General features: G+C 53.0%; 1 protein-coding gene across 2 annotated transcripts in view; it reads right to left on the bottom strand.

Annotated features, from left to right (window-relative positions):
* ESRRB (estrogen related receptor beta) overlaps nucleotides 1-27,579 on the bottom strand; it is a 169,120-nt gene that overhangs the window by 15,590 nt on the left and 125,951 nt on the right. For both annotated transcript variants that reach the window (XM_045807757.2, XM_045807756.2), the window contains exons 3-5: nucleotides 20,970-21,086; nucleotides 2,286-2,396; nucleotides 1,679-1,840 (exon numbers count right to left, since the gene is read on the bottom strand). In XM_045807757.2, coding sequence (XP_045663713.2) covers nucleotides 1,679-1,840; nucleotides 2,286-2,396; nucleotides 20,970-21,086 — 390 coding nt within the window. The remainder of the gene's footprint in view (nucleotides 1-1,678; nucleotides 1,841-2,285; nucleotides 2,397-20,969; nucleotides 21,087-27,579) is intronic.

Here is a 27,579-nt window from a genome sequence, read left to right as displayed (position 1 = left end):
CCTTGCAAGGCCCTGAAGGACAGAGCTGGGATCAGAGCTCAGGTCGGCCTGAATCCAAAGTCCGTGCCCCCGAAGGCCACTCCGCTCTGCCCACCGCCCTGCTGGTGGGCACCGACGGGAGATGGAGCCGGGGGGCGGGCAGACACGGGAGAGAGTGGGTGCAAGGGAGACAGCGCCTCCTGGTTCTTCTAGAGGCGTTGAGGGGACTGGCGGCAGGACAAGGAAGCAGTGACCTGGGGGGCCGCCAGGAGCCACTCCTGAGCTACTGCTGGGACGCAGCGGGGGAAGGAGCGTGCGATGCCGGGGAGGGCAGGGTGTGAGGGGCAGGGGGAGCTGTCCCGGATTTGGCCCTGGGTTAGTGGAGCAATCCAGGCTGAGGTGTCTTAAGCAGTGGCTTGACCCCCCATCTGTGCTGAATCAGCACAGGCCAGATTCAAAACTACTGAGTGTGTCATCCCAAGAGGCTGAGCTCCTCAGTAAGGGCGCTCCAGCCCAGATCCCCCGTGAGCCCGCCCCGAGTCAGAAGCCAGGGGCCGCCAGGGAGTCCCTGCGGAAGGAATGCTACGCTTCCTGCCAGCTGCACGACACCAGCATCACCTCCCGAGCCCTGGTCTGCAGGAAGACTCCTTCCTGGAGGTGTGCACACGTCTTACGTACAGACGTTCTGACTCGCCCGCATCAGCTGTGGGCCTCGGCATCTGAAGCCCAGGACACGTTCGCTGTATCACGTGCATGCCGCAGTCATTTTTCAGAGCTGCAGGGTCTAGCGACAGAAGATGAACTGCCCCATGTCACAGAGCTGCCATGGATCTTTGCCAGAGGAAGAGAACGTCCCCACCACACCAGGAGATGAGCTATTAGAAACGTACAAGGAATAAACCGCAAAGACTTCAGAAAACTCCCAACATGTGTGCAATGCAACAGATGTGGGTATCGGTGTCTACACAACTAACTGTTTCCACAGTTCAGCCAGAAGAAAGAAGCTAAAAGACAGGTCTGCGGAGACACAGTGAAGGAAGTCGGCATCACCCGAAGCGTATTTAGGACACATCCCATGCAGAGGCAGGCCTCCCTCACCATCGGGCCCGCGGCAACAGGGAGCGCAGTGAACACTAGCGTGTACCGTCCACCACACTCATACTCCCAGTTCACCCTCACGTCAAAGCCCACGAAGAGGCGCGGCTCTTATTCCCTATTCACAGGGGGCTCGGTGACCCGCCCAGCGTGACACAGCTAGTCAGCTGCAGACCCAGGACTTGAATCCCAAAGTCCCATTCCCCAGTCTCTGTGCTTAAGCACTCCAGTCCACTGGCCTCTAAAGGAAGCAAGAGACTCAATCCTCTCCTGCATTGTCCTAGCCATTTCCAATAAGGTCTACAAGAAAACCCTTCTTTGGCCCTCAGGGATTCAAAAGAACTTGCTCTCCGAATCTTAACCTACCGTGAATGCCATCATCACCCCGCTAGAATGGTAACAGGATCTGAAGGGCTGCTAGTGGTTCAGGAACATTACTGGACCTTTCACACACCTGCTTACCTCCAATCCCACAAGGAGAGAAAAGGAGCCCAGAAGAAAACCTGGCCCCTGGGTCCCCGGCTCCCAGGCATCAGGACCACGGCCATGGGGACAGTGGCTGAGCATCCTGGCTCCACCCTCCCCCTAGCCCTATGTGACTCACCTGGGATGTGCTTGGCCCAGCCGATGATGACCACGAGCTCCCTGTCTGCCAGGTCACAGAGAGTGGTCAGGGCCTTGATGTCGCCCTCAGGCATGCCAGGGGGAGGCATGGCGTAAAGCTTGTCCGGCTCAGCCACCAGCAGGTAGGAGACAATCTTGGTCACTGCCAACGACCAGAGGAAGCATGTAAATGTTGGGGAAAAAGGGAAGGGGCTCAGGAAAAAAAATTCAGGTTCTGGGGAGTCCCAGCAGGTCATCTCTCCTCCCTTTCTGACTCTGGTGATTTGGGCTCTCGACAAATATCTCTCCAAGGGAAGCTGCTGCTGAATTCTCTCAAGAGGACCCTGCTTTGAGTGGAGGGTGAGGGGGGACATGTTCTAGACGGTGGGGCCCGTGTCTCTGTTGGAGACGTAATCTGTAGATCTCGCACGGAAAGGCCTTCTGAATGAAGCCGGAAGCACCCCACACCAAGCCAGGCACTGAGGCCACCTCCCCACGAGGCACACTGTCCCATACCCAGCAGTGGGAAGGTGGCATTGCCCCCAGGGGATGCCAGACGTTCCAGGCATGGATGGGGCAGAAGGAGCATGGACGGCCCTGGCACTCACATGGCTTTTTAGCGGGCGGAGAAATCTGTAAGCTCAGGTATGGGCTGCTCTCAGAGTCCAGCCGTCGTTTGTATTTCTGGCGGCCTCCACGCACTCGGTCAAGGCGCACACCTGTTGGGGAGGGAAGGGAAAAGCTGTCAGGCTGTCCAACATCGGGGTGTTAGCACTAGCTCTGGAATTTCAACACTGGCTTTGGCCCCCATGACTTGATGCCTTTCCCGGGGCCAGCCTCAGGCCAGGGAGTCTGACAAGCCTCACTCACTGTCTAACAGCAACGGCCCACTCCACCTGCCCTGAGCCTGGCCCCGCCTCTGGGCTCAGCATCCTCCTGAAATCTGTCCCGAGCAACCTTCAGCCCTTGAGTCTGTCTGTCTCCAGAGGGAAAACACAACAGACGCACTGCTCTAGGTGTCGGGGAAGACAGACTCCTTATCGTAGATCTGCTGGGAATCCAGGGACTGCTGAGTTAGCTTGCCAGAGAGGAAAGGAATCTCTGCCTCTAGCAGGCACCTCAAAAAGAATGAAAACAAGAATTTCCAGACTTTTCACATAAGCAGCATCCGGATGAGGGTTCAGGACAAATGGCAGTTTCTGGATCCCGCCTTCTGAGACTGTAGGGTGGCGTTCTACAGTCTATCTTCTAGAACAGAGGGAGGGCGAGGACTGGTCAGGGCGGGAGGAGGAGTACCCTCAGAAGCAGGGGTGTGGGCAGCCCTGGGCCAGATGCTCCTGGATGGGGAGGCAGGTGGTCCTGGCCACACCTGCAAAACCAATACTTCAGAGTCTCCCAGTAGCAGGTGCAAAAGCAGGAGTGGACTGGCATCCCTCCCCAGGAGTGAGGCCCTACCCAAGAGAGATCTGCTCTTTCCCTGGGTCTATATGGCTTTCCAGAAACCCACCCCACCCCTCAGCTCCTGCTGTCTAGACAGATGTGTTGGGACCAACTGACACCCCTACCAGCCTGCAGGGTGGACAGGACCTCAAACGGGCTCCTCATCCAAAGACACCAATCTATGTGGCCTGGCCTGAAAAATGGGTGGGACCCAACAAATCAGCTCTGAAGTATAAGCCAGCACAAGAAACAGACCAGGGGGCTCCCTTTTCCTCACCGTGAACAGGTCCTGACTGAAACACGTAATGTCACAGACGGAGCCAGAGTCCTGAGAGGAGGAGAGCTGGGTGGTCACCTCAGTCTCCGAGGCAACAGGCCCAGTTCAACTTCCTGTTCCTCTCCCCAAAGGTCAACAGCACCACCTCACAGAGCCCCAGCAGTGGATCTTCATTCAGGGCCCCGTCTGGCACTTTCCCGGGCATCTCCTCCCCCCCATCCTCCCCGTGTGGTGGAGGCCGCTGCCAGTCCTGTGGGTTCAGGCCCTTCTTGGGGAGAGGCAGGAGGAAGGCAGGAGTAATGATAACTAAATGGAACGAGGACTGGATCCCATTCATGCCAGGGGTGATTTTCTGGCTGTTTCTTAGAATGTACGGCTAGTCCATTTCAGTTCCTGGGGCCAGAGAGGAAGTCCCCTAGAGCACCAAGAGCCACTGAAAAGTAAATCATTTCTTTACTGAATGGGAGGGACCAGCCCTTGAATTGCTAACCACCCTAAAGGAACTTGGGGTGATGACGCCTCCAGTTAAGGGCTCAGATCACCGCCTCCTCCAGGGCCACTGAGCCCAAATGCCCAAGGGGACGGTCTCCTCGGGGCCGGTCGCTGCTCAGCATTTCCATCAGCAGTGTCCTCTCCTACCGCACAGACAGACACTCCGTTACTTGATGCCGGACATGGCTGCAGTGAACATTTTGGGGTTGAAGAGAGTCAACCCAGCATCCCAGCCCTGCGTCCTGTTTAAAGGTAACTCCCCTATTGTGAGTCATCTCGGAGGCGGCCTGTGCCCACCCCCACTCTGGAGAGCCAAGTGGGGAGGTCCTCCTGCTCGCCCCCATCTGGAGGCCGAAGCTTGGTGTGGTGACACAGGCCCAGCCAACGGGACAGGCAGCCGTGGTGCCTCCGCAGCGGGGTGTGGGCAGCCCCGGGCCATGCGATCCTGGCTACCCCATCTCCTGCGCCTGGGCTTCCCCAGGCCCTTGTCTGGCTTCTCAGTGTGCTCCTGGAGCCTCCTGAGAAACTTCCAGTGAACTCCTCTTCTGCTTTGAGGGGCGGAAGGGATTGCAACTGACCACGCCCGCACGTGGGTTCCCCAGGACCAGACCCTGAGGTGAGGAGAGTTTATGGAGAAGGCGAACTCGGGGAGAAAGCCAGGACTGAGTGTGTTCCGGAGCAGGCAAGCAGGCTCCTGGTGTCAGCCACTGGGGCTCAGCCTCACTGAGGACCCTGGGAGACAGGGTAGGACACGCCCCAGGGACCGACCCCTGCTACCGATGAGGGCCTCGGGGCATGTGGCCACCTCCCCGGGCAGGGCTGCGCAGAGCAGGCTCCAGAAGGCCCAGGGCACGGCGGCACTCCCAAAGTAGCACTTGGGTCAGCACGCATGTGACAGAGCGTGGAGGGCATGCAGGTGGGACGCTGGCTGGCTGCCGCCCTCCTTCTCAAAGGGTGGTCCACAGCCAGCCATCATCTGGGAGCGTGTCTGAAACGCAAACATCTCAGGGGGTCTAGGAATCCGAGTCAGCATGCTGACAAGGTGACTCAAGGCATGGAGGCACATGAGTCTGGGAAGGGCTGCAACCCAGCCTCTGAGTGGACCAGCCGGGCCTCAGACCTTGAAGGGGACAGCGGAGGCCCATCCCGCGCAGGACATAAACCCACGTGCTGGTAGGACTTTGGCTCCCACCCTCCACCCCTCCCAGCCCCTCAGTGAGGGCACAAGGAGCAGGTACACAAAGGTCGGAAGGATGGCTCCTCCCTTGAAGACTTTTGGGGACAAGTCCCCCGTTTTCCCGACCCCCTCCTGTTATCCAGCTACAAAGCGCTCAGCCCTGCCTGCCGCACTGGAGGTGAGCCGCGCCCTCTGCCAAGCTCTGCTTTTTCTTGGAAAGCTGGTTAGACTAAAAGCGAAAATGCCAAGCTTCACTCACACAGGACGATGAGAACGCCCATTTCCTGCACACCTACTACGTGCCAGGGTCTAACTGGAGTCCGGGGTGAGCCCTTCCCCCCTTCACGGACTTTCTCTCCTGGAAGCCAGTCTCACGAGCTCGCCCCTCCGCCCCGCCCACCTGACCGCAGGTGGCTGTCAGCAGGAGTGGGAACTGCTCAACAAAACCAAGAGGCAGGCATCCCTTAGCAAGGCAAGGAGATGGGCAGTTGCCGCTTTGGTCACGGACTCCATCTGGAATGTTCTCTGTCCTGATACAGGCCTGGCCCTTAGTGGGTGTTCACAAAAGTCTTGATGCACACAGGAACGGATGAGCCTCTTTCCCTTTGATCCCCAGGAGGGCTGGGTGCTTCTTCCAGGGCTCTGACAGCACCCTGGCCTCCCCCACCGACCAGGTGCCCCTACCTCCAGGGGCTGCTCTCCGTCCCATTCCAGGGTCTGTTGTGGCACCCAATGCCCAGCGTATGTTTAAAAAGCCGGAGCTGTTACTAACGTCATCACCATTATTATTACTCCTCTTCCCCAACACTATGTACATGTCTCCGGTAAGTCACAGTAAGAACAACCAGAAGGAGGCGCCTGGGTGGCTAAATTGGTTAAGCGTCTGCCTTCAGTTCGGGTCATGATCCCAGACTCCCGGGGTCGAGCCCCTGCTCAGCGGAAGGCCTGCTTCTCCCTCTCCCTCTGCCCCTCCCCCTGCTCATGCTCACTCTCTCAAATAAATAACACCTTAAAAAAAAAAAAAAAAGAACAATCATGAGAACAGCCTAATTTATGAAGGCCTTTCTCTATGTGTTGCCCTTTTTCATCTATAGCATATAAAGCCGGCACAGTTAACCCCATTTTATACATAAGAACCACTGAAGCTCGGGTGATTCAGTGATTTGCCCAATAAAGCAGTCAGTACCCACACTCTTTGCTGCTCCAGGGTACCACCCCCAGGCCCAGCGGGTGTAATCTTTCCTCTAAGTTTTCTCCTTCAAATCTTCACAGCAGGATGGTCAATGGTCCAATCAATACATGCATCAATTATCAGCTTCTTCTGTTTTGTTAAGAACAGTAGCCCATTGGGTTTAATCAGGCCCAAACTGATGCCTGACGTGAGCCAGGCTTGCCTCCTGGTTTCCTGCCTGCTTTCCCAGGTATCACCCCAAACACAAGCCCGTGAGGGCTCCAGCCCACGGGATCCAACGGGCAAGGTCCCAGGCCCATCTTGGCCCCTTATGGCTCACCCGGCCTTGGCCCAGTTGGCTCTCATAGCCTCCGTCTCATCATCAGGTACGGGGGAGGAGGCACTCGTGACACCAACTCTGCTCACTGAATATGGCTTCTGTGACAATCGCAGTGGGAAAATGCTGGTAAACTGGCAGTGGTTCCGGTAGGCCGGGGAGGCTGGCACTCCCACCGCCACACACGGCAGCATTCACGAGGACTTTACACGCCACCTTGCGCTTGTCTCCCTCTGTTCCATCCGCGCTTCAATTCAGTGGGTTCTTAAGGGAGAGGGCCCACGTCAGCTCCGCTTTCTGAGCTCCCCTCCTCCACACTGCCTCTGGATTCACCCTCAAAAGCCCAGTTCAGCTATTAGCTCTACTGAGAAGCCCTTCCAGACTGCTCCTCGCAGAGCAGCCATGCCCTTCTTGGGCTCCCTTTGCTAATTCCCCATTACAGCAACTACAGTCAAAACAACTCTTCACAACACACCGTGTGCTCATCCCCCGGTAGACCGTGGGCACCTCCTGGGCAAGGGCTGTCTTCTTTGTTGCCCAAGCCCAGCACCCCGTCCGTGGGGGGCAGCCCAGCGTCCCAGGAAAATGACGCACCAGTTCAAATGCAGCCTTCACACTTCGGAAGCAGAAGAATCTCAGGGGCTGGTGCTCTCCCAGCCTCCAGAAATTCACTCCCTCAGGACAGCCCATTCCTCATGAAGGTCCCCTTTGTACTGAGCTCAATTCTGTCTCTAGATCACTTTCTACTCTCCATCCCACCCGACAAGACTACCCCCTTTCACAAGACAACCCTTTATGGACTGGAACATCCTTCGGCACCCTCCTTCTACGGCCAAGCACTCTTTATTTTCTAGATCTGCACAGTATTTTCAGGCCAGTCACCTCCCTGCTTCTACACATTTGTCTTTATTGATGTGGTCTGCTCTGAGCTGAGCCCAGTCAGCATCTCAAGGGCAGAGACAGTGGACAGAAGTCTGAATTCCTCCGCACTCTGCCTGAACAGACATCAGGCAACTATGTTTATATGTATTATCTCCCAATATGTTCTTATATTTTCTAGAGTACACTGCTCACAACTTTAGTGAACAAGATAATGGCGCAGACTGGGTTCTCATCCTGAGCGCTGCAGAACGCTGTATTACGAATCCTTTAAAAATGAATTACCAAATCCTAATGGTTGGGTCTGGCAGACATTATTAGTGGTCTCTCAATCATCTTTCCATTCCCTCTCCTTTCATGCTAAGGGAACCTGGATTTTATTCATAGCGGCAACGTGTCCCAGCCAGTCCTACCAATCCTGGTCTCTCCCCACTTTCCCAGTTTCCCTGTGAGCAAGTGCTGGTCCTGATCTGGTTCTGGCCAATGGACTATAATGGGAAGTCCATGTTGGGGGGCTTCTGGGAATGGTTTTGCTTCTCTGATGCAAGGGACAGACATCCATGGTGCAGCTCTGCCTTTCTCCTGCCCAGACCTGGAAGGTGACACGTCAGAGCTATGGCAACCATGTTGCAACCATGAGGCAGCCAAGCGAGGACCCCAAAGAACACCAAAGAATGACAAGAAGAGCCCCAATCCTTAATGCTACGGCTGAGAAGCCTGTAAAATGCCAGCAATCTCCGATCTCCAGAGTCCTTATAGGTGGGGAAATCAATCTCATTTATCGACGCCTAAGCCACTAGCAGTCAAGTTCTCTGTAACTTGCAGCAGAAAGCAATTTTCACTGATAAACTGGGCAATTACTTTCTAAATTAGGATGCTGAAGTCTTACAAACACCCAGTGGTGGGGGGGAAAAGAGAAGGCAACTTGAACTTGAAATGAGAGTTCCCTTACTGTTTGTGTTGTTATAGTTTTAGAAAAATATCTAAAAAGCAGGCTCAGGGAGCATATTAAAATACTACTTAACTTATAATTACTGTCTGGGATTATTAGATTGTATCATCTCATGGATATTTTCTGGATTTAAAAAGCATTAATAATACATGCAAAGCGTTCCAGAACTCTAAGTACCGTAATAAATACATATCCTTTGTTTTAACCACCGTGCAACACTGTTAATCCCCGAACATGTGCAGGCCAAAATTTAAGTATTCATACATTTGCTAAGAACACACAAAGACCGATAATCACTGGAATCCACATTCCTATGCAGACTGAGTCCTGCAGTTGAGCCCAGGACTGGATAGGGAGCCGTCCACCTGGACCAACATGGTACAGCTCTGTAGCTTGTAGACATGAGTATAAGGAGAGGTTTGCGTCTCCTGACCAGTTGTTACTCGCTGCTAGCCTCTGCTCTAAGAATTGTATGTATGTTACTTCACTTCGGGATTGCAACAACCCTATGAGGGAGATTCTATTAGCCCATTTTATGGATGGAGAAATTGAGGCTAAGAGAGGGTGAGTAACTCACTGAGACCACACATGCAGGAAGGCAGTCTGACTTCGACCTCTGAGAACGGCTACAGTTCTCACCCGCTTGCTGGGGCAATTCCCGCCAGGTCTCTTCAGGCTGGCGTCGTTCAAGGCTCCTCACTGTTGCTAGTCCTGGGTCTATCACCAGTTCTGACTGGTTTCCTCCAGCCCGCCCACCCCTCTGTAAATAGTTCCTTCAGTAAATCCTCTTCGGTGACCCTGCGAGGGAACATCTGTTCCTTCCCAGTGCTGACCAAGACAGTGGAGAGGTGAGATGTGCTTGGTCACCCTTGCGAGGAACAGGGGGGGAGGGAGTGTGAACAGGAAGAAGTCCATGCTGAGATGCTCCCTCACAAGGCCTAGAGAGCAAAGACCCAGGGCCCTCCTGGCTCTGGCCTGCTGGGCTTGCCTGGTGACTATGTTTGTTCTGAGGGTAGCAACTGTGTGGACACCCAGAGATCTGGGCCTCCAAAGCAGAAGAGAGAAGCGCTAGCCTCGGGGTCAGACCTGGATGTAATCCCTGACTCTACCTCTTAGCACCCGCGTGACCTTGAGCAAGTTTCCTCACCTTTCTGTGCCTCGATTTCTGCACCTGTATGAAAATACTAGGATGTACTTCATAGGACTGTCGTGAGGACTGAATGGGTTAGTATGTGTAAAGCACCTGAAATACTGTGACTGGCACCTAGTAAGTGATTAGCAAGTGTCAGTTAATATTGTTAAAAATCCTGTTGTCTGTTTTGACTGTCTCACTATCAACATCCTGGCTGTGAGACAGCACTGCGGTTTTGCAAGATGCCACCATAGGGAGAAACTGGGTAAAGTGCACATGGGATCTCCGTGTATTATTTCTCACGACTACATGTGAATCTCCACTTACGTCAAAAATAAAAAACTTAAGAAGACCGTTAGCTGCTTGTGGAAACAGAAAACGGTGCAGCTGTTATAGAAAGCAACTTGGCAATTCCTCAAGAAGTAGAAGAGGCTTATTGTCCGTATCGTAAGTATCATATGGCCCCGCGATTTCATTCCTAGGTACATCCCCTACAGAACTGAGATCAGGAACCCCAGCGGCTATCTGCATCTCAGTGTTCACGGCAGTAATACTCACAACAAGAGTCAAAAGGCGGAAGCAACCCAACCAGCTGTTGGCAGATGACCGTAAACAAAATGAGCTGTAGCCACACAATGGATACTATCCAGCCCTGAAAGGGGTGCCGTTCTGACCTGCTACGGCCCGGACCACCCGAAGACGTGACGCTCAGTGCAAGAAGCCAGACACAAAGACAGATGTTGTATGACTCCACTTACAAGAAATACCTGGAGTAGACAGAGGGTAGATGGCAGGTGACCGGGGGTAGGGGGGCGAGGAGAACGGGGGCCACTCTTCCGTGAGTACGGGGTTTCTGACGGGGATGATGAAAACGTCTGGGAGCTGGAATCAGTCAGTGTGCTCAGCGCCACTGAATTAACTGTACACTGAAAGATGGTCTTCCAATGACTGACTTTGTTACATATGTTTTGTCACAATTAAAATACTTCACCTTTCTCAGGTTCGTGGAATTAGATAATGAAATGTGTGAAAGCAGTCAAGTGCTTGGTACACAGTAGGCGCTTAATAGTCATTTCTTTCCTTTCATCTGCCTATGGAAGGTGGTAGAGTCTGGCAGGAACTGACAGCCTCCTTCTTGGGAAGAGAGAGGAACACACCCTCTTAGTTACAACCACACAAGTCAGATACATGGGAGGGGGGAACTTAAGGAAGTAAGGTTCAGAGAGGTTGAGTACTGTGCCCAGGAGCGCACAGCTCCCAACACGGCTTCTCTCTGGAACACACCCACAGAGCGGAGCGCTGCCCCCCACCCAGGACAGAGGCTCTGCCTTGGTGGCAGCTGTATGGCCCCAGCCCCCACCAGCCTCCTCCCGGGGCTGGTGCCCCTCCACCCACAGTGCCCCATCTCACTTCCCAACTCAGGGCACAGGAAACATTCCAGCAGCTGCAGGGCCACTCTGGGGCAGAAAATCCTTGGAAGGAGGGGTGCCAGGATCAACCTCGCGATCCCGTCCACGCCCATCTGCTGCCCTCTCCGACCCCCTGCAGGTCCGCCCCTGTCCAGAGGTGACAGCTGCCACGCCCTGGATCAGATGTCCACTTGCTGACTTGGTAAGATCAGGCTTCTGACTTTTTTCTTAATGGAAGTAAAATAATGCCTGCTTCCCCCCACCTCCCTCCTTTCTTCTCCTTTTCCCTCCGTAAGCTGGACAAGATCCCAGGCTTTCGGAAGTAAAAATAGCCAAGTGTGCAGGGGCACAGCAGCCAGGGGGCAGTTCAAGTTTCTTTCTTTTCTACCCAGGCACTAAAAATAACCAGCGAGGGCTCGGCGGAGCGTGGTCCTGCACCTGGCCCAGAGCCTGGCCCAGGCGCTGCTCCGGTCACATTTCTCTCCCCACAGGAAACGCTCAGACCAGGCTGGAGAGCAAAAGGCCTCTGAGCCTGCGTCCTCCCCCGGGCCTCCTCTTCGCCTGACTCACAAATCCCACCTCCCACCCTGCCCCCAACCCCATTCAATGTCCTTGGTTTATGAATGATGTAAGCAAGTTCACGTCTGCGCGATGTTTCACGGTTTACAAAGCTATTTCCGTATCTCATTAATTCCATGTAACAATACTGAGGGAAGGAGAATTCACAATTGTTATTATTCTCATGTGAAAACTGGGCTCAGAAAGGGCTGGTAACTTGCTCAGGGGCACACAGCCAGGAAGTATCAGAGGGAGGATCTGAACTTTGACCTCTAAGTCCTATCTCCTTGGCTTTGAACTCGAGACCACCAGTCTGTGGGATCACTGGGATGCTATGGAAAGCTTCTGAACTTACTTACTTACCCCTTGGAGGTTCTGAGGCAGTAGGTCTGGGGTGACGTCCAGGAATGGATTATTTTTCAGTGTTCCTCCAATGATTCTGGTAACTGGCCAGGTGTGGGGAGCACTGTACTAAACCTGTTTCATTTAGTACATTATCTGACCAGTGTTTTTCCTTAAGGACTTAGGGATTGAGTCTGCCTGTAAGTTCTACCAAATTACAGCTGACTCATCTCTAGAAAGGGCAAACCACCCAGAAGGTGATGTGGGTACCCAGAGGCTGTGGGGCATGGGGGCATGCTGATGGGTGCCCAGCACAGCAGAACGCCCTCAGCACTCATCTAAACCCCCTGCACATGCGCGGCTTCCTTTAACTACCTGTCCCGCAGGGGGTTCTGGGTGACAGGGGAGCTCGCCTGCTGCCTCAGACAGGATGGCTATTTGGGGCTGCCTCTTACCCTGGTGCCGTATCATAATGGTGAAGAGAGGGTCTCATGCCTGACTCACTAGAAGTCAAGGGAGCCTCGAAGGGCAGATAACCCACATGCTACCTAATATCCCAGGGCTTATGGCAATGGCTCCTGGATGGATACAATGGTCCTGAATGATGTGCCCCTGGCCCCTTGTCTATTAAATTATCCTCCAGCTGCTCTCTTCTCTGGACTGTTTCACTCAGGCCATCATAGGCCCAAGGGCATTTCAGCAAGCTTGGGTTGTCCCTGGATTCCAGCTGCCAAAAAGTCTCCAACACTGTGCACGCAATAGAGTGAAGCTATTTAGACCCAGTCTCCCCTTCCTTTCCCTTCCTCTTTTCTCCCCTTTGAGGAAACGCTATAGTCTTTGCTACTGGCCAAGCTATCTACACTGAGCTGGAAGCAGCTTCTTCTTTTTTTATTTATTATAATCATATTTTTTATATTATGTTAGTCACCATACAGTACATCCCCGGTTTCCGATGTAAGGCTCGATGATTCATTAGTTGCGTATAACACCCAGTGCGCCATGCAATACGTGCCCTCCTTACTACCCATCACCAGCCTATCCCATTCCCCCACCCCCCTCCTCTCTGAAGCCCTCAGTTTGTTTCTCAGAGTCCATAGTCTCTCATGCTTCATTCCCCCTTCTGATTACCCCCCTTTCTTTATCCCTTTCTTCTCCTACGGATCTTCCTAGTTCTTATGTTCCATAGATGAGAGAAACCATATGATAATTGTCTTTCTCTGCTTGACTTATTTCACTCAGCATTATCTCCTCCAGTGCCGTCCATGTTGCAGCAAATGTTGAGAACTCGTTCTTTCTGATAGCTGAGTAATATTCCATTGTATATATGGACCACAACTTCTTAATCCAGTCATCTGTTGAAGGGCATCTCGGCTCCTTCCACGATTTAGGTATTGTGGACAATGCTGCTATGAACATTGGGGTGCATATGGCCCTTCTCTTCACTACGTCTGTATCTTTGGGGTAAACACCCAGTAGTGCAATGGCTGGGTCATAGGGTAGCTCAATTTTTAACTTTTTAAGGGACCTCCACACTGTTTTCCAGAGTGGCTGTACCAACTTGCACTCCCACCAACAATGTAGGAGGGATCCCCTTTCTCCACATCCTCTCCAACATTTGTTGCTTCCTGCCTTGTCAATTTTTGCCATTCTAACTGGCGTAAGGTGGTATCTCAGCGTGGTTTTGATTTGAATTTCCCTGATGGCTAATGATTTTGAACATTTTTTCATGTGTCTGTTAGCCATTTGTATGTCTTCATTGGAAAAGTGTCTGTTCATATCTTCTGCCATTTTATGATTTGTTTATTTGTTTCTTGTGTATTGAGTTTGAGAAGTTCTTTGCGGAACCGGCTTCTTAAAAGGAGAGGAGCACCACTCCCCACTCCGCTCTGTTGTTTACTAACAGTGTGGCCTCGGGCAAATTAAACTCACCCTTTCAGGCAAGGCCAATAGCTGTCAGCTGTGCCACTGCCTTCCCTGTCCTAGTCTGTGGCAGACATTGCTAATCGCTCACAGCACTCTTGCCTACCGATCCCAAAAGTGCGTAAGCCTTTGGATCCTGTGTCTAGGCAGCCACTCCCCGCCCTACACCTGACAGTGCAACTAAAGGCAACTTGCTATCCAGGAGCCTGAATTATTTCTCAGGTTCTTTCTATCTCTAAAACTCTGGTTCTATAATCATAGGTCTCAATCTGAATTCAGGAACCTCTTAGGTGGGCTTCAGGGGTTCTGTGAAGCTCCTAAAATTGTCTGCAAAATTTTATGTGCAAGGACTTCCATGTGTTATGGCACGATTTCCATTGGATCGTCAAAGGAATCATGAATCTCTAAGTCAGTAACGACTGGATTAGAGGCTGTCTCAGTAAACAAGCATGCAAACAGATGAGTCGACAGTTTCAAGTTGAAGTTCAACGAGGAAGTAAACAAAAGGCTATGATAGGGAAGGAAGTGGAAAAGAGGCCTCTCTGAGACAACATTTAAGTCAGGGGGCAAGGACGAGGAGCCAGCCATGGGGAGAGCATTGGAGGCAGGGGGAACAGCCCAAGGCTCCTAGGGTGGGTGGGTGTCATGCTCGAGGATCAGAAGGAAAGCAGGGAGGCTGGAGCAGAGTGAGCAGGAGTGAGGGGCCAGGAGAGCAACGGGACCAGATGACACTGAAAAGGCAGGAAGGGCTAGATCACGCAGGGTCCTGAAGACCAGAGTAAAAAAACACAGCAGAAAAACAGGGAAAAGGCTCAGACAAGCACATCACAGAAAAGGAATCCCAAGTGGCTAGTACGCATATGAAATATGCTTATCCCACAGTGGAGAGAATACACATTAAAGCGATAATAAGACACCACCTGACACAGCACACTGGCGAAAGTTAAAAGTGTTGGTGTGGATATGGAGCAATCAGAACGTCTAAACACAAGTAATAAGTCAGTACAACCAAATCGAAAACAATTTATCATCTGATAAAGCTGAAGATGCACATACCCGGCACCCCCAGGCCTGGAACCCGTTACGCACCAGCACTGGGACACCAGCGCACGTGAGACACTGCTTCCTCAGCAGCGGAAAGGAGACACAAACTCCCCTGAACTCATCCACCATACTCCAGTGCAGGAGTCCGCACACTAAGATCTTTGGGCTAAACCCAGCGCTCTGCCTGTTCATCAGAACACAGCTCTGTTCATTTCTACAGCGTCTGTGGCTGCTTTCGCCCTGAACATCGGTGGAGTTACGTAGCTGCACACAGGCCTTCCAGCTCACGAAGCCTAAGATATTTATTCTCTGGCTGCCTCCTGCTAGCAATGAAAATGAATGAATTACAGCACCAGGCAGCAAGAGCGCTCAGCTCAGAAATACCATCTAAAATAACTGAGCTGCAGAATATGTATAGTATAATTTCATTTAAAACAAACACCCCCCCCAAATACCCATAGAGATATAAACTTGATAAAACTATTTTAAAAAACAAAGGAAAAACAGGGCAAAACCAGGGTAAGTTAGCTCTGACAGTAATGAAAATGGGGAAGGGCACAAGGGAACCTGAAAAGTGAGTGTAATGTTTTTTTCTTCCATTGGATGGAAGTTATCAGTATTCTTCATACTTTACATGTATTTTTGACATATAACAGTGCTTGCCCACTAAATACATTATTCCCCTTTTCCATACCAACAAGAGTTTTAGCTGGACACATGGCATCCCAACCAGCTGAAGACTACAATTCCCAGACTTCCTTGTAGAGGTGTGGCCATATGACCAGGTTCCACCAATGGGCTATGAGTGGAAGGAACACGTGCCACTTCTGGGTCCCATCCTTCCAATGATCTGGCTAGGCTACGCTTCCTTCTGGCTGCCTGAAAGACGGTGATACAGTAAATGCTATCGACTCTTTGGGCAAGTTTTGTTGGAAAGGGGAGCAGGGTGAGGTAACAGTAGCTGGATGAAGGTGAAGGGTCAAAATACAGTTGTGGGTTTTTTTTTTTTAATTTTAATGTTGTTTTTATAAGGGGAGAATAAAAGTATGTTTGTGTGCTGATGAAAATGACCAGCGGTGAGGAAGAGTTTGGTGACGCCGGACATGCTACGACAGGACTGAAGTCCTTGATGAAGAGCGAGGTCAAAGCACAGGCAGGGAGACCGGCTTTGACTGGAGCAGAGATATCTCTAACAGGGCTGAAGACAGGAAACACACAGGTAGGTCTGTGGATTCAACTGCAGGTGGGTAAGAAACTTCCCGACCTGACTGTATTTTTTCAAGAAAATGTAAAGCAAGGTCATTGGCCAAGGATGGGGGGGAGGGAGAGGCTATGGGAGATTCAAAACTTCCTCCTGGATCACAGAAGAAAATCAATTACATAACATGACGAAGAATGTCTATCTCCAATCAATGACTGACATCCTACTTTGTGATACAACTCCGGGGCTTTCCCTGAAGAGTCCGGAGCAAGATGAAAAGGACTACGATTAGGATTCCCATTTTACAGAGGAGGAAAAGGAAGGCTCACGGAGGTTTAAGTAAAGCACCCGAGGAGCTGAGTAGTGGTCACACTGGGGTCTCGCCGGATCTCTATGACCGCCGAACCTGTTAGTTCATGCTCTGGCACACCAGAAGTCCTGCATGAACGGTAATAGGGATTCGGCACAGACAAGATCATCCCCTACGGCTTCATTCAGTTAACATCTCCCCAACCAAAGGTCATCGGGTCATGGCGCCTGAGCGGCCCAGAGGCTGCAGGCCATGTGGGAAGATCTCGTGAGCTGTCAGACTTGAGTGTGTATGTGCACGCGGGCATGTGTGTGCATCGCTGCACATGCGTGTAAGATGGAAAGTGGTTGGGGGGGAGGGGATACAAATACACATCAGCGTTCTTGGGCTTTAGTTCAAAACTATTCTCTGAAGTGCCAGAGAGCTGGTCTGTTTCAGAACACTCATGTATTTTGGAAAAGAAAAAAGAATTTTTAAAGGCAAGTCATCTCTCATCCTCTTTCTTCATTCACAGGGCCAGCAAAGTGGTATTCCTGGCAGGGGCTAGAGGCAGAATACTCTATAAATACAAAGCCATTAAATCCCATGCAGCGGGAACCTGATCGGAGCCTCCTTTTAATTTCCTGACATGAGCTGGCCACTAACCCAATTACCCAGAATCCCCGTAGGAGCCCTCCGCCCGCCCAACGAGCACAAAGACAGGGAGAGCATATTGCATGGATGTCAGCCCAGCTTTCACTGAAATCAAATATCTTTTAGAAAACACTTGGGGGAAAGGCGGGCAGGGGCCCAGGGGAGGAGGAGAGGGAGCGGGACAGGGAGGCTGCTGGCCTGAGGCAGGTGAAGTGAGGTGAGGAGAAGGTGAAGCTCACTGGACAAGCCTTCGAGCGAGAGCTGCTGAAAGCCCAGAGCTTCACTGAAGTGTGGGGGCCCCCTGAGAAAGGCAGCAAATGGTTTTCCAGGCTCTTCCGCAGAGGCTGTCAGGCCACACCCTAGCCAGGCCTGGGAGCCCGCCTCCCAGGGGAGAGCTTCTCCAGGGTGGTCCCAAGGGAGACACTCCTCCTGACTTTCGACCCCAGACAGGGGGCCAGCCCAAGATGGTGACCACCTCTGAGATTCCCACCAGGGAAGCCAGGAGGAAAATCAGGGCATCCAGGATGCCCTGCCTGACACCGGGAGGGCTGCTAGCTCAGTGCAAACGAGACTGCCATTGAATCCAATACTAGAATAACGTGCCCAGAGAGCGGACATCGTAAAGCAGGCCCACAGTGGATTTCACCCAGGAGCCATTCCACCAGGGCCCCACCTTGACCTGCTGCTGGAGAGCAGGATTCAACATGGCTGCTCTAAGGGGAAGACATGGAGGCCCAGGAGTGTGAGAGATCACACACGCGCGGGATCCCCTCAGAGCCAGGAGGAGGGCAGAGGCTCCAATGCCCAACCTTGTGTGGATTTTGTATTCAATGTTTTATGAAGAGAAAAATCACTTTTTTTTTTCCTCTGGAAATACAGACTTTCACACACTGGATTTGCTTAAAGTGAGACAGACCTCTGGGCATTGCCTACACTGTTCAGTAGATGACTCCAGAGCCGAGAGCAGCCTCAAAGCAGAGGCTGAGCCAAAGGAAGCCACATGACCAGACATCTCCCCCCACCCCCCGTGGCTGCTGGGCCCCCCAAATCATGAAGCAGTGTCTCAGGGTGTTTTACTAAAGAAAAGAAAAACTCTAAGAGACTTCCAGAGCTTCTGGGCAGAAGGTAGGAACCAGCCTTCAGATGTATAGCTGGGATGGGGAGGAAGGGGAGCTGGCATTCGCATCCTTTCCCCAGCCTCCCACCACCCCCGCACCCCGACACGGGAACCAGGACGCCAGGCCCCGGTTCCTCCACTCGAGGCCCACTATGGAGGCTTAGGAAGGAGCAGCAGCTCCCGGGAAGGCTGGGGTCTGTCTTTCGGAGTCAGGTCAGTGTGAGGGAAGGCAGAGGGAGGCAGGGAGCCCGCGCCTGTCCCAGGGGCCTGGGCTCCTGCTCACGAAGTGGTGGGGGGACAACCAAACAAAAGCAGGAGCCAGGGCAGCTGCCAAGAGCCCCTGCCTGGCAGGGACCCAGGCTCCTCAATGAGGCAAGCTCCTCCTGAGGGGGCTGGTCCCCGTGGAGCTTCTGATCGCAGGATCCCGCCAAGGCTCAGCACTGCGGGGGGACACAACTAAACGGAGGCACTGGGCTTTGTCCACACTCGGGTGCCTTTGTGTCATCCTGCCCCCTCTGGATTTGGAACTGCCAGCACTCGGGCAGCCTGGGGACGCGGAGAGTTCTGGTGACTGCCCCTCCTCCTCCAGAAAGGGCCTCTCCAGGTGGGGCCAGGCAGTTTACCTCAGCACACCTGCCCCACTCCTCCAACAGTCGCAGGTGCCCCTGGCTGCCACCCTAGAGAGAGGCCCTCCTGCACCCTTTCCTGGGCCAATCACAGGGCCATCAGAGCAGAGGGAGGCCAAGGTTGGGGCTCACTGTGCACGCCTTCCCCGAGACAGAGCTCCTCTCAGCCCACGTGCCCCCAGCACCCCACACCGTAGTCCTGGGACACACAGTATCTGCTTCGCTTCTCTGAAGCGGCCCGCCAGGTACCTGAGCTGTCTTTGTCACCAGTGTGCGCTTGGCCACACACTTCCCTGCCATCAGTGGTCCCGCTCGTCATTCCCCTGCTCTGGGGGCCACTAGGAGGCACTCCCACTGTCTTCCCAGTACGGGGTGGTCCCTGAGGAAAGTCTTCCTCAGACACCGTCCTTAGAAAATGTCAGGGATTGCAAGTGGCGGGCCTCCCTTTTTCACCTCTCCCTCTCCCTCCCCTGCTCTCCAGCTCACAATCCTGCGCTGAGGACGGGGTGGCCTGGGGTTGGGGCACACACAGCACAGAGCATCATGCAGAAGATCCCGGCTCCGAGAGACCTCAAGCCCCAACCTCTCTGCGGGACTCAGTTCTGTCATCCTTAAAATTCAGGAGCATACTGGTAGCACGGCAGCTCCCCTCTGCCCTAAGTTCCTCAGATGCTGTGAAGTAAGCAAAGAGAGGCCACAGGCTACAATCAGGAAAGGCCACTGGGTGGCTGACCCCCAGCCTGACCCAGCTTCCCACAACAAGGTGGCAGCCCACATCCTCAGGACTTAGGAGCGAGGAGCCTCTCTTAAGACCTAGACACCCTTAGGTTGGTTTCCAGCAGCACACGGAGGAGGAAGTCAAGAGGCCTGCCGAGGGCCTTTATGCCTCAGTTTCCTCCTCTGTGAACGCCAGGATGCTCTGGAGAAGCAGAAAGACCTCGGAGTCAGGGCCCCAGTTCAGCCACTAGCTTGGGTCACGCCCTACAGCAGGGTAAGACCAAAATTGTGTAGAATCAAAACCCACACTCTTGCGGCAGGTCTACAACAGCCCATTTTTAATCTAGAAAGAGGACTGTTCTTCAGCTGACCCCCCAGTGAAGCAGCTGGCGGGTTTCTAACAGCTGAGTGGCTTCACCATCTCAAGGGCGTTAAATGAAGCGGCTAATGAGAAATGCAGTTGAAAGGCCAACGTGCTACGTGGATATGGGGGTAGTTGAGGAACTGCTTCTGGAGCTTCTGTTTTAGAGGTACGCACGCGGGGCTGAGCTGAAGGGGGGTGTCTGAGATAGAAACTGGGGGAGGGGGTCTCTGATTTCCACAAGGTCCAGGTTGTCCTACCAGCAAAGCTTCCTGAAATTCCTGCCTTCTTCCCCGGGGGATGCAAGGAGAGGACAATGGGAGGAGTGCCCTGGGGCCCTCAAAGGCTGGGCTTCCAGAAGCCCCCTCTCAATAAGGGACTACATTCTAGACTTGCCTGCCCCTTCCCTTTCTCTCGCAGCCTCTCCCCATCACGGCATCATCAGCACACACCTCTTCTCCTGCCTCCTCCCACTTCTGGAAGGATCCCAGGGCCCAGAACCATAAAAGCTGATGCTAAGAACCTCCACTGGCTCCCTCTAACGCTGGGCCAGGGGAGAAATACACACACACACACACACCCCATCCCCCAAAATGGTCCTGAACCAGGGTCATCCATCTGACCAGATCAACAGGGAAGGTGATGAAGAGAAGCCCCAGAGCAGCGCTGTCCAAATAAGGAGAGCCACATGTCATTTTAAATTTGGGAGTAGCCACTGTAACGAAGGTAAAAAGAAACAGGTGATATTAACATCTAATGTGTTTTGTTTAACCCAATATATCCAGAATATTATCACCTCGATATGCCATCAGTTTTTAAAAACAATTACTACGCTATTTCGATACTCTTTTTACCATCCTGGTAAGTCTTTGGAATCCGCCTGTCGTACACTCAGAACCCCCGGCCTGTGCTTCCAGGCCAGCCGGCTCAGCTGCAGAGAGGAGGAGACTGGGAAGTGCGAGGATGGGGTGGCGGGGACGCCCCGTGTCTCCCGTAGGAGTGGGGCTCTGAGGCCGCTGTAAACCTGTGTGCAGGGTGTGTGAGAGATGAAAGTTGGGCGCACCCCAGGGAGCAAGGTCCTCACCTGGGATGCAGGCAGAGACGTCCACGGTCCGCGCCGCCCTGGGGGACAGGAACACAGGGGTCTGAGACCCCCGGCCTCGGCGAGGGCGCAGCGTGGGCGTGCGGGCCTCTTACCTTCCCTCAGCATCCCCACTTGGAGGCACTTCGTGAAGCGGCAGGCCTGGCAGGACTTGCGCCTCCGTTTTGTGATTTCACACTCGTTGGCGGCCGGGCAGCTGTACTCGATGTTCCCTGTAACCAGACACAGACAGGGTTGCGGGCGGCGTCCAGGGCCCCCACCGCCAAGCAGAGGCCGGATGGGGATTACCCGGCCTGACCTACCACTGCCCCTCGTCCCGAGGTTCCCAGAGGGCAGTGGCTCTCACAGCAGGCGCTCTGAGACGCTTGTCGAAATCTGTCCAACTCCTTTCAATACAGAGATCCCAGGCCCGGAGGTCTGGGTGGGCCAGGCAGCCACAGCCTGGAAGAATGGTCACCCACAGGCTCTGAAGGCACCACTAAGCTGGCATTTTACCCCAGGCAAGGAATACCCCCTTGTGCTGAATGTTGGTGCAGACCACCAGCCCCTATGCCCTCCAGCCCAGGGCCCCAATCATGGGGAAAACCTCTCGGAAGCTCCGCCCCACAGGGCCCAGGGCCTGTGTTCCATACTCCACTAGAGGCCCAGGCCGGTCACCACGAGGGTATCACTTTCCTCTCACCGAATCTCGGCTTCCTCATCTGCAAAGCCTTGTGGTATCTCCAAGATAAAAGGTTAGCAAGGTCACGGTTATGAAATTGGCTTAACAATTGCAGAACACTATTCAACTCTGAGCTGGTGATTACATAACCACAGACCATTACTACAGAGCGTGTTTGTAATCATATTGTCTTGCCCCTTTAATGAATTCTAACAATGGTTACCATGAACCTGACCATGCTCCCGCTGTTTACCACTCAATCTCCAGCCACACCGAGATCAGCCCCTGCCATGCAGAAGCCATGAAAGAAAAGCTGGTTGAGTGAGTCGCCTACTGAGTCCTCATAGCAGTCCCATGAAGGAGGTACTGACCCCGTCCCCGTTTTACTCCCCGTTTTACAGGGGAGGCTGTGCCTGCCTTTTTTTTTTTTTTTAAAGATTTTTTATTTATTTATTCGACAGAGATAGAGACAGCCAGCGAGAGAGGGTACACAAGCAGGGGGAGTGGGAGAGGAAGTAGCAGGCTCATAGCGGAAGAGCCTGATGTGGGGCTCGATCCCATAACGCCAGGATCACGCCCTGAGCCGAAGGCAGACGCTTAACCGCTGTGCCACCCAGGCGCCCCCGTGCCTGCCTTTCTAATACAGGACATAGCCTCTGTCCTGTGTACTCTCACCTGTCTACAGTTACTCAACAAATATGCACTGTGAAGCTATAAATGCGAAGAGAAAAGAATGGGAAGGAAAGGGGGAACAGAGGAGTGGGGCAGAAAGGCAACTGGAAGGCAAAATGCCAAGAGAGCGAGCGACCCCAGTGCTGTTTTGTTTTTATTTGGTCTTCTCGGCCCCTGTGCAAATTCCATGAGTCCTCCAGAGCCTGTGGTTTCCAGAGAAAGACAATGGACTAGCGGAAGCCTCCCGTCCCCACCCCATCCGGATGCCCACCTGCTGAGGGAGCAGGGTGAAGTGACGCCCAGAAGGCTGCTCACCCGACCCCCTTCCTGAGGCCCAGGGAGACCCCTTTGAAGCAGGGGTGCCATCTCACCCAGCAAGGACATTGCCCTACACAGAGCAGGCTCGGAAAGGTCACTTCCCTGAGACAGGGCTCCAAAGGGCAGTTTCAGGCCTGCGTGGCCTCTGAATCCTGCCCCCCCACTCCTCCGGCCGCAACCCCATCCACATTGTTCCAACAGTGACATTTACCATGCACCTGCTCAGAGGTGGGCCCACCGATGCGTCATTTCACAGACCCACAGACCCAGAAGTTGAGACTAAGGGAGCTGAAATGAGTTACTAAAGGCCACAGAGTCCCTGTGCCACCTTGCACCCCACGAGAAGCTTGGGGAAACCAGACAGGCCCCTCCCTGCTGCCAACCCAGCAGCGGAGGTGGTCTGGAGGAAGTCAGGGAGGGGGCTGCCCTCCAGCGTCCCTGTGCCTCAGCCTCCCCATGTGGCTTATGGAAAACACCTACTGTCGGATTTTCTGAGAGCCAGCAGGAACCAACTTCCGCCCCCGACGAAGTGCTCCGAAGTAATAAAACAGTCGCGCCCCCCACTGCAAGGTGAGTGTGTGCTCTCAAGAGCTTAGTGAGTATCCGCAGCCCCCTTTCCTACCATACCGGTGAGGGGTCGGCCCATTTGCCTGGGGCACCTTCCATCTCCATCTCCATCTCTCTCCCCATCTCTCTGAATTCTAGCGGGACTCACCTACCACCTTTCTCCCTCCCACTTCCTGCGGGGGAGGGGAGTCCAGAAGTCCTCCTCTGTGCTGGAGGGTGGGAGAGGGCAGGCAGCGGAAGGGATGAAGATTCCTCCGGCCCCTCCCCTCTTTCATCCAATGCTATCCCTGTCTTAGCTCACTCTGGCTTGTGTGACTTCTTGGCAAAGAATTTCAATATTCCCATAAGCGCGGTAAATTGAAAAGATGAGCAGGAGAAAAACCCGGATATAAACGAATTCCTCCAAGTCTATCTGGGCTTGGAAGGAAGGCCCTGTAGGATTTGGTGCCAGCCCTCCCCACCGCACCCCTCTCTCCAGCCTCGACATCTCCGGCGCTCTCCGTAATTATCAGTTCCTGGAACTCAGTGACAACCAAGGCTCCCAGGCCTCGGTCCCAGCTGCCCACAACAATCCCAGTGAGCTCCCTCCACCACCTCACCTGGCTGGCCCACACCTCCGGGTCCCTCATAAGTAGGCACGTCCCTCTCGCCCGTCTGACTCCACATCCCCTGCACACAGCAGGCGCCCACCCACACGGACAAGGGCTCATCAAGAAGGAGCCACAGCTCTGCTTTTCCTACGCGGCCTCTTGCATTTTCCCAACAGCTCTGGAGGTGAACACCTTTTTCCCTCCATCTTATAGCTTAGAGAGGTGAGCAGAGTCCAGGATGAGGCAGCGCGAGGACTTGAACCCAGATGGTCTGGCTCGAGTCTCGCTCTGAACCACTGTGCAGCGAGCTCGCGGGGCCCGTTGCGGCCCGCCTTCACCTGGCAACGTAACTCACGCTGCCTTGGGAGGCCACCTGCGTGCTGCTGGCTCTTCACCTCCGCTGCTCTCGGCTGCACAGCCAGCCTGTCATCCCTTGAAGGAGGATGGGTCCCAGGTTTTGCAGGGTTGTTGCTCGAGCAGGGGGTCAATAAATGTCTGTCGATTTGGCACCGGTTCTCTGCCAGGACAAGAGGACGGGGCCTTAACAACAAGAACCTGAGCAATGTTCTTGACCCCGTGTGTGTGTGTGTGTGTGTGTGTGTGTGTGTGTGTGTGTGTGTCTGTAGACAGAGAGGGAGAGACAGAATTCTAATTTTATTTATTTATTTTTGTTCCTTTCAATTTGTTTTATGGCCCCAGCGGCCGGCTGCCAGCAAAGCCAGGCTGGTGGCCTTGCCTTGTAATTTCTCTAAGTGCCTCCTCGATAAAGTGATGAGATTAATTCATCAGAATTCCCGTGGTCTCTGGAGGGCAGTCTAGGAGAGCTCCGGGAGCAGGGAGGGGCATCTGTGGTGTGTACACACACACACACACACACACCCCACCACCAGCATGAAGCAGGACAGATCTGGAGGTGGGCTCTCATAGGACAAGGACACAGCCAATGGCTAGCATAAATCTGGAGTTCTAACACAGGAGTGTGCCCGGTATAGACAGAGGCAGACACTACCTCGGGCAAGTCACCGAACTTCTCTGGGCCCATTTCCTCATCTGTAAAATGGCCACAGCACATTCCCCTCTTCTAAAGTTGTGTGATACAGGGACAGAAAGCACGTAAAGGGCTTGGTGAGATAAACATGTGGGCAAGCAAGGAGTGAAGGCTACCGTGCTTATTTTCACATCCAGGCGGGGCTGCCAGGGTAAATGCACCAGAAGACTCCGGGAAGTCTTTTCTAGGTGTCGGAAGTGAGGCTAACCAGCCACTCTCACATTTAAGAACATCAAGGCCGGTGGTGACCTCAGAGTGGGTGCACCTGTGGTGTGCAGGGGAGGCAGGAATGCCCGGACCTTGACCTGGACTTCCATGTGACCTCTGACCTCAGGGCCGAGGGGAAATCCCCACCATCAGCTCTCTTTGATCCCGTGCCCCAGAAAGAAACCCAAGGGCATCCCCATCAGCTGCCCTTGAACAGCTGCAGGCAGTGGGCAGCCCTCTCCTGGGACTCGGGGGTGGCACCGCAGAGCTCAGGGCTCCCAGGGGGACACGTGTCTCAGAGGCCGCTGGCTAACACTGGAGCCTGAATGGCCACCGTTTTAGGTCACGGCTGTGGAAGGGCTGGGATGGTAGTCACCTGTTCCACTCCCCTATTTATCTCACTTCTGGGGGGCACAGACTCTGTTTCCTCTGTGTGGCCTACTGTCCTCAACTCCGCACCCTTCCCCGCAACTGGATGATCTCATTGCCGCCGTGCCTCCTACTATCACAGACTTAGCAAGGATCAGCAGTAGAAGGCACTGCGGGTGTATCCACCTGCCTGCTGGGTATTTCCACTCGGAAGTCCCTTGGGATCCTCGCACTGCCTCAACTGAACCCATCCCTCACCCAGTCTGCTCCTCTCACTGTGTCCCTTACCTCAGCAGGACGATCACTGGGCCGCCCCACCACCTGCATCAGAAACTGGGCTGGCACCCTGGATTCTGTCCTCTCCTTCAGTCCTAAGGTCCTTCTTATCCTCCTCGGTTCCTATTTCATCCCTCCTTCCCCTCTGGCCACAGCTAGTCTCCATACTCATCACCTCTCGCCTCACGTCTACGTACTAGCCTCTGTCTCCAGCTTTCAGGTTATCCCCCACACCGCCCCTAGAGCGACGTTAACAACCTTCCTGTGCAAAACCCCTCCATCACGGCACACTGAATGGGAGCATGAGAGTGAGAGCTGTCGCGGGAGAATGGACGAAGTAAAAACCAAAGTAGCCAGGGGTGCCTGGGTGGCTCAGTTGGTTGAGCGTCCAACTCTGATTTTGGCTTGGGTCGTGTTCTTGGGGTCATGGGATTGAGCCCCGAGTCAGGCTCTGTGCTGAGCATGGAGCCTGCTTGAGATTCTCTCTCCCCCCCATCTCCCCCATGCACCCTCTCTCTAAAAACAAAACAAAAAAACCAAAGTAGCCAAAGAAGGGGCTCTAGATGACAAGCCATTTCTACTGCACAACCTCAGAAAGCCTCAGGCGCTGAAGACTCAAGAGACAGCAGAGGATGTAATGGAGTGTGGGGCCAAAAACCGGAATTTGCCGCTCATCGGTATTGAGGGAGTACTTGGCTACCACTTCATATGACCACCAAGGAGTCCTCCACAACGCATCCAAGAGAAGTCATCTTAATCTCTGGGGCGTATGAGCAAGTCAAGTTCTGGACTTAGGGACTCAGACTCTGCTGCGGGCAGAAGGGAAGCTAAAGCTGAAAACAGGATGACTGAAGAGTGAAACCACCCAGCCCACCCCCAGGCCCACTCCCAGCATTCTAGCCATCTGTACACTCCACTCCTCACCCAAAGATAAGAATTTATAGGGTTCTTCTCTGGGAGGTTGCCCAGCATCAGAGAGAAGACCAGCAGATAAAGATAAACCAAGGAAATGCTCCTTCTATGCTTTTTATCCCTATTTGCATTTAAGACACACAAAGACTACCAATACATTCGTAAAAAGCCTTCAATATGAAGAACTAACCAAAACAAATAAATGAGGGAAAGTACGTGGGAAGAAAGCAGGACAAAGCAGGAAGTAGAAGCAGGCTAGCAAAGCAATAATCAGGGTACTCTCAACTTGAGAAGAAAAAAACCCACTGCATTCATGAAACAAGAACAGGATGCAATAAAAAGTAAAAAGTGTAAAATGGAGCTCATAGAAATTAAAAATATGAAAGCCACAAGATTCGGAAGAGCTGAGGAGCTACTCTAGAACACAGCAAAAATCCAAGCGATGGACAACAAGCTAGAAAAGATGTTAAGAATTAGACAGCTGATCCTAGCAGCTCAGTATCCAATCATCAGAACTTTTTAAAAGAGAAAAGCGTGAGGAGGAAGTCATCACAAAGGCAGAAATCAAAGAAGAGAGGGAGGGGGAGGGCAGTGGAAATTTCTAAGACCTGAAGAGTATGAGTTTCCAGACCAAAAAAAAAAAAAAAAAAAAAAGCCCAGAAGAATGGACAGAAAAAAGGACCTGGATAAAATTGTAGAGGTGGAGAACACATTAGTAGCTGCCAAGGGTCAGGGAGGGGAGGGGAGGGGAGGGGAGGGAGGTGGTTATAGTTCTTCTTTATCTGATTTCCTCTATCTGATTGTGGCAATAGACACAGGAGCCCATGGAGTGATAAAATTGCATAGAATTGCAAAGAACTAAACATACACACAGTGTGTACAACTGCTAAAATCTGAATAAGATGTTATCTTCGGGGGAAACTGGGTCAAAGGTATATGGGATCTCTCCGGATTCTTCCTTAAACCCGCATGTGACTCTTCAATTATCCCAAAACAAATACAAAATACAAAAATAAATAATAAAATACAAAAATAAATAAATAATAAAAAGACCTACAACACAGACTTTTATCATAAAATTTCAA

This window comes from Ursus americanus, chromosome 26 (genome assembly GCF_024610735.1).
Source record: "Ursus americanus isolate L20-20 chromosome 26, mUrsAme1.1.p, whole genome shotgun sequence".
NCBI lineage: Eukaryota > Metazoa > Chordata > Mammalia > Carnivora > Ursidae > Ursus > Ursus americanus.
The sequence above is the reverse complement of the archived record's forward strand: the minus strand, read 5'-3'. Positions and strand labels throughout refer to the sequence as shown.